Source organism: Sinocyclocheilus rhinocerous, unplaced genomic scaffold, assembly GCF_001515625.1.
Source record: "Sinocyclocheilus rhinocerous isolate Xijiao unplaced genomic scaffold, SAMN03320098_v1.1 scaffold287, whole genome shotgun sequence".
Lineage (NCBI taxonomy): Eukaryota > Metazoa > Chordata > Actinopteri > Cypriniformes > Cyprinidae > Sinocyclocheilus > Sinocyclocheilus rhinocerous.
Window position 1 is genome coordinate 1,494,572 of NW_015633524.1, and position 12,032 is coordinate 1,506,603.

General features: G+C 35.6%; 1 protein-coding gene across 1 annotated transcript; it reads right to left on the bottom strand.

The window, feature by feature from the left end:
- Positions 1–565: 565 nt before the first annotated feature.
- On the bottom strand, positions 566–4,254 carry rab36 (RAB36, member RAS oncogene family). Its single transcript, XM_016557687.1, has 11 exons — positions 4,186–4,254; positions 3,652–3,738; positions 3,073–3,164; positions 2,747–2,821; positions 2,382–2,483; positions 2,220–2,284; positions 1,621–1,672; positions 1,455–1,536; positions 1,277–1,367; positions 1,047–1,163; positions 566–952 (listed from the first exon to the last, which is right to left on the bottom strand). Exons 2-11 carry the CDS (start codon positions 3,703–3,705, stop codon positions 897–899), a joined length of 786 nt encoding a protein of 261 aa, XP_016413173.1. The 5' UTR covers positions 3,706–3,738; positions 4,186–4,254; the 3' UTR covers positions 566–896.
- Between the last annotated feature and the right edge of the window lie 7,778 nt (positions 4,255–12,032).

The following is a 12,032-nucleotide window of genomic DNA, read 5'->3' on the forward strand; positions in this document are numbered from 1 at the left end:
AGTATTTGTTTACATAATATATGTGTGTGTACTGTGTATATTTATTACGTATATATAAATAGACACACATGCATGTATATATTTAAGAAAAATGTTTAAATATTAAATATATTTATATATAAATTAAATTACATGAATATAAATATATACACGTAAATACATGTAGATATTTTCTAAATATATACTGTATGTGTGTGTATTTATATATACATAATAAATATACACAGTACACACATATATTATGTAAAAAAAACTTTTATTTTGGATGCGATTAATCATTTGACAGCACTAAATATAATATAATATAATATAATATAACACTTTAAAGTAAAGATCTTACCATTTCAGAAGGTATGATAATGTATTTTGGTTTCTTTGTAGAAAAAGCTCAAATAATAGTCTACAAGTCTAGCCATCTGATACACTTCATGATCATGTTTGTAAACTATCAAACTATGCTTTTTTCTGATAAACAATATGTTTCCTTCTATCACTGCTATACATTTCTCAAGCTTGGTTAACGTAAAGACAAACACTAATAACAATTTCATAAGTTGTGTGCAATTATAATGTATGTTTATTTCGTCTGCCAAAGGAAGATAAAAAAATAAAAAAGGAAAAATACAATGCAATTATTAAATGGCAGTTTATGCTCAGTACAAAATACTGACGTTAATACTACAGTACATATCAAATGTTTGAAATCATCTCGGATATCAGTCCCTTATTTTTATGTGTGTTCTGATAAGGTGGTCCCTCTCAAGAGAGTACATTAGTGATGCACCAACTCAGAGGTTGGTTATGTCAACCAAAAACACTTTGTTTTCTGCTAGGTTAAATATTTATTCTGTCCTGTAATACAAATTGGTTAGTTCTTCTTCTTAAACCACTGCAGGTCAACAACAGGACTTCTTCTTTGGTTTTTCTTGTGCATCTTCCAGTGCTTTATCATCTGAAATAACAAACCCACATTAATTTACTCAATACAACACAACATTTACATAAGTGAACATTGTTGTTTTATGATTTCAGAGTGCTATCTTTACCAAGAATACTTCCATCTCCAATCTGAGTGGTGCTGATTTCTGTCCCTAGGTCCTTCAGAATGGCATCTTCAAAGGCCAAAGCTGCCACACGAAAGAAAAACTCCTGGTTGTTTTCCCCTTCAAACCCATAGTAGTAACAGTTACATGTAGTATCTATCTTGTAGTTTTTGTAATGGACATAGCAACAACTATGGAGTACATTTATATGTATGAACATAAATAGAATGTACCTGTTTTTGAGGACACCGACCAGAACTCCGCGTTCATTTCTGCTGCAATCTTTATGGCATCACTCTCTGTTCTCTGGCACTCTTCTGCAGACTTCACATAAGGACAGCAGGAGTCTTTAATAGCTTTTACAAGTTGTATGTGTACATATGCATGCTTGTCTGTGGGGACTATTCTCACCAGGAGGTCTCTTTTTGTGCCAACTATGAAAACAAAACAGGAGTCTGGTTCATTTTCCTGCAGTGCCTCTTTTAACCACTGTCTGAGAAACAAACAAAAAATCCTTAAAATTACAATTCCTTGACACATTTTCAATCTTCAAAACATCACTACAGGTTTTACTTACTGTGTGTGTTCCAAGCTCTTGATATCCACCATGTCGAAGACAGTAATAATAACTTTTAGAGTAGAAACACAAAGGATTATATTGGGGTTTAAACAGACTCTGATCTGGAGTATTAAAGGAATAGTTCACCCAAAAATGAAAAAAAATACAAAAAATTTACTCACCCACCTCAGGTCACACAAGATGTAGATGAGTTTGTTTCATTATCGCAACAGATTTGGAGAAATGTAGCATTACATCACTTGCTCATTAATGGATCCTCTGCAGTGAATGGGTGCCGTCAGAATGAGAGTCCAAACAGCTGATAAAAACAATAATCCACAAGTAATCCACACCACTCCAGTCCATCAATTAATGTCTTGTGAAAAGCTGCATGTTTGTAAGCAAACTAGTCCATCACGAAAGTGTTTTAACTTTAAACTGTTGCCATAATAATCCAGTGAAAATGTACATCCCATTATCCTCACATCAGAATCTCAAATCTGTTCCCATGAAGAAACAAACTCATCTACATCTTAAATGGCCTGAGGGTGAGTACATTTCCAGCAAATGTTAATTTTTGTGTGTACAGTTCCTTTAAATGAGAACCTGCATTTTACCTTGAGCTCCTCTGTAATATGCTGATGCGATGCATTTGAACTTTTCCTGACCAGCAGTGTCCCATCTGCAAATATTGTAATGTGCAAAAACAAATATAAAAGACATGAACATTTTAAATAAACAGACATGCTATTTAAATCATTCAGAAAAAAACTACTCACATTTGAAGAGAAAAGGGCAGCCCAGATATCTCAAATCTCTCAATCTCAAAGTCAACACCTATAGTAGCCTTGTAGTCTCTCTCAAACACATCTTTACAGAACCTATTATATGCAAACACATAATGGAACTTAATGTCCATGAAAAATACAGTGTGTATCATTTAAAGGGATAGTTCACCCAAAAATGAAAATGTCTATGGAGAGTCAGAAAGCTCTCGGATTTCATCAAAAATATCTTAATTTGTGTTCTGAAGATGAACAAAGGTCTTACGGGTTTGGAAGGACATGAGGGTGAGTAATTAATGACAGAATTTTCATTTTTGGGTGAACTATTCCTTTAAATAAACCTCCTGTATACAATTTACCTGTTTATTAAACATGTCTTTCCCACATTGAGATCTCCAACCACTACTGCTTTTGACATCTTAAACCTGTCAAACCTAGAAGATAATATGAATATAATTATATAATAAATGGACTAGTAATCTCTCTCTTTCTCTATATACAGTATAAATGGAATAATCATGATTGTTCATGACGGTAATGTATCAATATCTATAACAATTTATCTATAACAGTATCAGTAAATATAACAATTTATATCATAACATTCATATCATTCTTTAGAAACATTTTTAAAAAATTAGAAACAATTAAAAAATTTTTTTTAAATATTCATTTGTATACCAACCCTTGCTGATGTGCTGCCCGGTCTTGGCAAGCCATCTTGGCTTTTGTATTCCAATCATCCTTCATCTGTAGGCAGGCTTGTGGATTATAACACTACAGAATAATAGAACAGAACTAATAAATGCTGATGAACTCATCATAAACAACGTTAAGTTTTGGCAATAAAGTGAGTAAGAACAGTAGTTTTGTCTAGTCTACTGCAAAGCTGTATGTTCCTATACCATTTTGAAATCATTCACAATAAAGGTCAGAAAGTAAATAGGATACAATTTCCCTTAATATGACCCCACTACTGAGAAAACTAGTACAGGGAGCAGCCTTTTTATTTGAGCAGAATTAGCTGCAGTCCTGTGATCCTGACGGATCCAGCTGCACTGAGGCTCCTCTATGGATGTCACACATTCTCAATCTACTAATCTGATGTGCTGGCTACAGTTTACAGAACGCTTGCTGAATTTCCTGTACAGTACGACTTGCAAAATGAATCATACTGGATGATTTAACCTTTTCAAAAACAGAATGATCTATTCCATTAAAGTACCTGTAAATAATTGACATAATGTGAGTTTAGACTGTGTACCTTTGGAAATGTGGATATGATCCTGTCTCTGCTGACAGGAGGGCTGAAATGCATTGTCTTGTCAGCAGGTTGTCTTGGGAAACTCGCCTGTGAAGACATGCAATGTCAGCACAACCAGATAACCTGCTGTACTGTATGTGTTTACTCTGTACATCATCAACCTGAACTACTTTGTGTACTTTATACAGTAAGTGTATACTAGATATAGCAATACAGCAAAGCCATAATTACTTTATTTTTTGTTATTTTTAGACATGCTAGAAATGCTGTAGATATCTTTTGGTAGAGTTCTTTAATACATACAGACGACTGCAGAAAATGTTTATGGTTAAAAAAGTTAATTCCTCTATAAACACTAACGTTAAATAAACAGAGCTGCATTTTTTGTACCTGACTTGCAACACAACATAGCGCTGTAACGGCGCAGTTAGTATTTTATCCATTTTAAAATCCTTCAGAAACACTCCTAATCGTCGTTTTAGCTCATTAAGACCTGCTGAGACTGTATAAAACGAATAGGTTTGGTGTACTCACGGATATTCCTGCAGCGCAGTCTAATTCCTGCCGAAGGCGTACTGACTCTCCGCATCAAATCCGACCGTCATCGCCATAGCAACCACGAGCCGGAACCCGCAGTCACGTGGTGCAAGAGAGATCTTTCCTGGCTGCTGTTAATGTAACCTGTGTACATTTTTCACAGTAAATGCTGAAACTTGTAATAGACGCACTGAAATTATGGCATAAACGTTTTTGGTAACACTTTACAATAAGGTTCCATTATTTAATGTTAGTTAATGTATTAACTAACATGAACAAACAATGAACAATACATTTATTACAGTAGGCCAATTTATTTGTTATTGTTAGTTAATGCAAATAGAGTCGTTCATTGTTAGTTCATTTTAATTCACAGTGCATTAACTAATCTTAAGAAGCACAACGTTTGATTTTAATAATGCATTAGTATATGTTGAAATTAACATTAAATGCTGTAGAAGTCTTGTTCATTCTTAGTTAATGTTAACTAAAGTAGTTAAGTAATGTTAACTAATGAACCTTATTTTAAAGTGTTGCCAAGTTTTTTTTCCGACGTCTTCCACTTTGTGTGGGAGAAATTACACTACCTTGTATAATGGTGCAATATACACTGGAAACATTGTAAACCAACAGAGATACACTAAAAATACATGTCAGTTTGAGTGTGGGACTTTAGTTTGAGTGTGGGACTTTAGGTTTAAAGTGCATAAATACTCAGTACATATCAAATTATCTGTAATAATAGACAAAGCAATGGTAACCACGTAATGAAAGCAGTTACTCACACTTGTGTGTTGCACATTACTGTCCGATCCAATATAGTTGGCACAGCATCGTCATTTAGTTTCAATCTTTCTGAAAATCCTGTTTCGAATTGTGCCTTCTTTGTAAATGAATCCGCAGTAAAATGAAGTGAACAAAGGACCAAGTTCTTACTTGGCACTTCATTAAAAATAAAGTTTATTGTTTGGTTTCTGCATAGACCTGCGTTTGCCACACTTGCGTGAATAAGTGGGCGGGGCTAAACAAGCAGCGATGTAGAAGCAGGCGTTGATCTTCTTCTGTGAAGGCAGTGTTTAGCCACACTATTACATCATAAAGTAGAACAATCCACAAGCTGTTGTTTTGGCAGACTGGCTTTAATATAAGCTGTTTTTAGACTAACGAGGACGTTTTGAGTTCTGAAACTTACAGGATGTTTTTATAGTACAACGACCTCTTTATATGTGAAAAGATCAAGGGAATTTTGATTTCTCAGTTCAAACTTACAGAAAAAAAAACTTTTAAAATGAAAACAATACTTCCACACTAAAAATAGAAGTATTTTGTTTACCTGCATGTCAGTGAGATAATTACTGGACATCGGTGAACTGTTAAAATGTGAATATGTTGTTACATTTTTGGAAATATTAACTATTAATGAGCTATTATTAAGTAATATTACTTTCAATTATATTAATAATAAATTCAACTCTTGAAGGAAATAAATGTTGAAACAATGGCACAACAAAAGCACAATATAATCAAAGCTACAGGCGGTCCAACGAAATATTAAGAGTGCGCAACTTTTTTTGGACAAGCAGTGTAAAGTTGACTCCAGCACTTTCAGTAGGATTAAGGTCAGGACTCTGGTGGTGACCAAAGAATTTGAGCCTAATGAATCTTGGCATTGGCATCCTGTAATATGGACATCGGTACTTCTTCCGACATGGCTGTTTGAGAAATAAAAACTACACACTTGCGTCAGATAGTTAAAAAATTGTTGCCCAACATACAATATGCCATAACATATTAATCACTGCAGTAATGATTCAATCCTAAAATCCTAAGCATTTGTTTATTTAATTCCAGATGGCAACTTGTAGTTTTTATTTTCATTAAAAAAATTATTTTTTTAGACAGGCAGTGTATATTTGACCTGGTAGTGGTGCATTACCCTGAATGTCCACAGGGTGGCAGCACATCACCATTAACGGTAGAGTTTTTTCCTCAGTAACGCCTATCTTTTCACTTGGCATTTTAATACAATGACTGAACAAGGACTGATTTTCACATTATATGAACAAATCTAGATGAGCTGCATCAGTGTCAGGCAGCAGGCCAGGCTACAGCCCTTTTAATGAGTACGTAAAAGGGCAAAGGTGACTAGGTTGAATCGCTCAGTCTGGCCTTGGGTCTTATTCCATTTCACATTCATCAATAATGATGGACAGTTTGGTAGTATGTGAAGCTAAATTGATTCATTTCTAATTGATCCTATCTGTGTCCTGGCTTCATCAACATCAGAGTGTTCCATGAACTAAAGTGTACAGTTGACCACTTTGACAATTGTAATTAAAAGAGAATGCAGACTGTGCATAAACTTGTTTGTTTACATATGTTTGTTGTTACCAAAACAGATACCGTCGAATATAGTGGTGTAATAATTCCTGCATCTGGCAGGTTCAATGAAGTAAAAAAGACAATCAGATGTCTTGAAGCTATTAACAACACCCTTGTGTATTTCTGTAAGACCTCACATGCGACATTGCAGAATTGGAGCGAGCAATTATCTATTTTTCTCTCACACTTTTATATAAGTGGCAAACAAATGTGAGAGAATATTTGTAGGTCACAGTCTTTATTGAATTAATTACACATATCATAATTTCATGTGTGATTACTTTATTAATAATAGTGACTGACATTTCAAACCCAATATTCTGAAGAAAATCCATTCAAAATAGATCAATTTCATGAAACGTCAAGAGCACTTTTTTTTTTTTTACTGTATCTAAATGAGAAATAAGGGCAATGACTAAATTAATTGAAATCAAATAGAATAACAATAAAAAAAATACATAACATATTAAATAGTAAATATATAAATGTGTGTATGTGTGAAATAAATATAAAAAATAAAAAATATATATTTGTTTTACAATTTAAAAAATAATAAATAATAAAATAAAATATTTACTTTAAAAAATAATTATATAAATATATTTATGTTTATGCTTTATCTCAGTCATATTTATACACAATGCTAGCTGGATTGCTATGCTGTCTTCATTTAGGCTGATTTTGATTATTTTATTGATTAATTTAATTAAATTTTTTTTGCATTAAGATAAAAAAAATACTGTATTCCAGTAAAAATAATCTAATTTAAAAACTCATTAAGAAAGATTTATAGATATCACATCCAGATGTATTACAGTATAATACAGTATACAGTATTACAGATATATTGTATTAATGAGAATAAGGGAACTGTGCTTAACTGTCATGGCAATAACGTCAAAATGCCAAAAACAAAAACACTGTTGTCTTTACCCTGTTGTGCAGAATGTACTTTGCGTTTTGTAAAATGTGAAATGTGACCTGACTGAGGTTCACCTAACCATCTTATATCAGTGTGACACATCACATTTGTCCCTGTGAACGATTTGGACTCTGAATCCAATTTGTTGTCAAGACTCCAAAGCTTAAAACCGCTGTTTACCATTCTGAAGAATGAGATTAAATTGAGCGCCTTCCTCTGTCTCTGCGGTGTGTCCTTCCCTGTTGCTCATGACAGTCACAAGGTCTTCCACTGGCCGGCCCTCCTGCTCGGCGCTGCTGTAGCATTCATCTGTTTAAATCTGTTCTTCAGAACAAATGTATTCTTTCAATAATAGAGTCACAGTGGTCACAGCTGTGGCATAAACCATTATATACTACAGTCCCTATGGGACAAAAATTATCTTGAGTTTCCCCCTGCCAAACGTGTGATTACAGCCATGTCTTGTACTGTACCCTCCTTTTTTCATTTTCATCAGCTTTACATGTGAAACTCAAGGGCATCGAGGCCACGCTCAGGGAACTCCAGAGTCTGGAAAACTTCCCACATACCTCATTAACACCCACAATGGTGAGAGAAATATGATTTGTGTTTTGTTCCCAGCAAAGCAAGTGTTGAAGCCAGCTGAATACAGAAATCTAAATGTGTATCTTTTAAAGTGACATCCCTACCTGTCCTGACAGAAGAGGTTCATTTTCAGAGTACACCTCCTTAAAGGGATAGTTCAGCCAAAAATGAAAATTGTGTCATTAATTACTCACCCTCATGTCGTTCCAAACCGGTAAGACCTTCGTTTATCTTCGGAACACAAATTAAGATATTTTTGGTGAAATCCGAGAGCTCTCTGACCCTCCGTAGACAGCAACGCAACTCTCTATAATGGCGTTAGACATGATTTGGAGGAGAAGAACTGTTGAATAAAGTTATTTTTGTTTTCTTTGTGCACAAATTGTATTCTATAGCTTTGTAAAATTACAGTTGAACCACTGATGTCACATGGACTATTTGAACAATGTCCTTACTAGGCTACATTTCTTGGTCTGGGAACATGTCAGTTGCATTGCTGTCTATGCAGGGTCAGAAAGCTCTTGGATTTCATAAAAAATATCTTAATTTGTGTTCCGAAGACGAACGAAGGTCTTACACCGTGTCCTAACTACATGCAACGCGACACCGCAACACGATAAAATGTATCTTTTCCATGTTAATCAGAGTTTTTGTCCTAACTAGCCGCGACGCCGACACACAAAATTTCTATTTTAGAAACGGTTTCTATTTCCGCAACGCAACAATAGATAGTTTACCTTAAGCTGGGCTCACACTACAGGAGTTTTACAATCCTAACCGATTATGAAATCTGGTTGCAGCACACACATAAGGAGAATCTTTGCAGATTATCTTCCCTCAAATCTTAAACATGCACACACTACAAGATTGGAAAATCATGGCGCATCACACACTACAAAATATTATTAAGATTATCATGCCGGAGGGAGTGCCTCACGTGATCTCACGCAGCAGATCGTCATTGATATTTACATATGTTAGCTAGCCTGCTAGCAGCTTTCTGCACTCACCCGGTATGTTCAAAACTGAGGCGATTTCACCCCAGCGCTTCTCTTCCTAAAGCCGGGCTCACACTACAGGATTTTTATCCCGATTTAGCCCCGATTTCCCCCCTCCCGAGAATCGGAGCAAAAATCATGTCGGCGCGGATTATCTGGTAATGTGAGGCGTTCACAGATCGAATCTTGCACCTCCCGATCTGCTCGCACACAAATCGGGGCCGCCCCGATCATATCAAACATGTTTGATATTTAGGATTGAAATCCAACCATAAGGAGAGAGAGAAGCGCTGGAGTGAAATCGCCTCAGTTTTGAACGTACCGGGTGAGTACAGAAAGCTGCTAGCATGCTAGCTAATGTAAACATCACTGAAATATCAATGACGATCTGCTGCGTGAGATCACGTGAGGCGCTCCCTCTGGCATGATAATCTTAATAGTATCTTGTAGTGTGAGATGCGCCACGATGTTCAAATCTTGTAGTGTGTGCATGTTTAAGATTTGAGGGAAGATAACCTGCAAAGACTCTCCTTATATGTGTGCTGCAACCAGATTTAATAATTGGTTAGGATTTTAAAACTCCTGTAGTAGCCCGGCTTAAAATCCTAAATATCAAACATGTTTGATATGATCTGGGCGGCCCTGATTTGTGTGCGAGCAGATCGGGAGGTGCAAGATTCGATCTGTGAACGCCTCACATTACCAGATAATCCGTGCTGAACATCGGGACCGATCGAGGGGCTCGACAAGATTCTCAGGAGGGGGAAATCGGGGCTAAATCGGGCTAAACATCTTGTAGTGTGAGCCCAGCTTTAGATCTTGAAAATAAATAAATGCAAAGATGTACGTTCGTTAAAACTGTGAACTCAATGCAAACCAACAAGTGTATTCCATAGCAAAGATGGTACATTTAATTATGTTAAAAAGGTTTGATATTTATGAATTAGATTATAAACTTATCCATTTTGTTGCGAGTGCAGTGCGCTTCCAGAGAGAGCCCGCCCACACACGCTTCTGATTGGCTGTGATATTTGATTGATTCTGGCATGTTGCGTTGTTGCGTTGCTTCTGGTGTGGACACCCAAATTGCTTGGCGCTGGAATCTTGTCGCGTCGCGTGTAGTTAGGATAACGACATGAAGGTGAGTAATTAATGACAGAGATTTTTGGGTGAACTATCCCTTTAAGGTTTCACAGCGGTAAAAAGGTCTGCATTTAAAGTCACACCAGAGGTGTTCAGCTGGGATTAGGACTTTGCTTTCGGCAGACCAGTCAAATTCTTCCATACTGACTGAATCAATCATTTCTTTTTGAACCTTGCCTTACACACAGAAGCATTGGCATGTTAGAATTGAAAAGGGTCCTGTCCAAACTGTTGCTATAAAACTAGAAGCACACAATTCCCTATATACAGCCTATATAGGCCTATAAATAAATAAATAGATATAAATATGTCCTCTTCAGACTTTCTCCAAAGGATGGAGCTGAAGGTCAGTTTGAAACAGTCCTGTATTCTCAATTTATTCTTAATCAAACAGATTTGTAAATTTTTATAGACATTTTTTTTTTCTGATGGTGTAGATACATAATGAGTTGTAAAGTGTGGTCAGGAAAAACATTAGTGATAAAATGGAGGAGGTGGCACCCACACATGGTAGAATAGCTCTAAATATCTTGAACAGATTAATTCAAAATGCTTCCTTGGTACACAAACCTTTATTTTGTCAGTTCTGTAGGCTGTTTCATCCTGGTACTCTAGAATTAGTGGCGTGATAAACAATGGGCTGTGTTAGTAATGACAACAATAAAGGGACATCCAGGATTTGGCCACTAATTGGTCCATTATGCGAGATCATTCCAGCTTCTCTTTCTCCCTCATCTTCTCTTCCGTCCATCTCTCCCTCTCACAGTTCGTTTGACTACAAACCCTCTGCAGACATAAATCAATTGAAGAATAATTTAATTGCACATTTAATTAGCATGTTGATTGCCGTGGTGCAATGCACCATAAATAAAAGCAGCGTTGAGCTTCTACTGTTGCTTGAGTGGACTGAATTGAGACAAAATGAGAAGACATTTCCTAGAATCTGATGTCCAGGGACAATTACGCAGGAAGAAACAATTTCCTCATGGATTGCATGCAATGCATCAGCCTGCAGCATATGCCATTGAATTAGAGTGACAGCACTCAATACATGCGTGCAAATGATTTATCATGGAGGCAATGTATATGGCCACTTAGCTGCCCCAAGTTATTGCTTTTAACATTTAATGTGGCTGATAATGTGGTTGATGCTGTGAAAACATGCATATATTGGAATGTGTATCAGTGACCATATTTATGTTGTCTTGCATTAGTGGTCAATCCTGGAAACAAATAATATCAGAGAATATATTTTCAAGTGCAGACTGTATCTATGCCATGTTATAACAGTATTAAATGCTGTTACTGTAAAGTACAGGCAAAAAAGTTTGGTTTCATAAACCACATCAGTTTTTACTATTACTGTACATAACTATCAACTAATTATGGGAGCATTCTTACATATAAATGGTGTATTTCAAAAAACAGGATTCAACTATTCACATAGTAGTGCCATATAGTTAACATAAATCAAAAGAAAACAAATTTAAAAAGATATTTTGCACAAAGTAAATGAAGCCCGTTTTTTTTAGGGCCATTAAAGCTTTTGCATTATTTTCATAACAATTAAACATATTTCCCCCAGGTCCCATCACTGTAATTTGTATAGAACCTTTTTTTTTTAATTCCCATTTTTCTTAATGTTGTTACAGTATTATGGTTTGTTTTCAGCATGTTACAATAAAAATCATAATCTATTTTGCATTAGAGTTGTGAAAATTCTGAAATGTGACCCTGGACCACAAAACAGTCATAAGGGTCTTTTTTTTTTAATTGAGATTTGTGCATCATCTGAAAGCTGAATAAATAAGCTT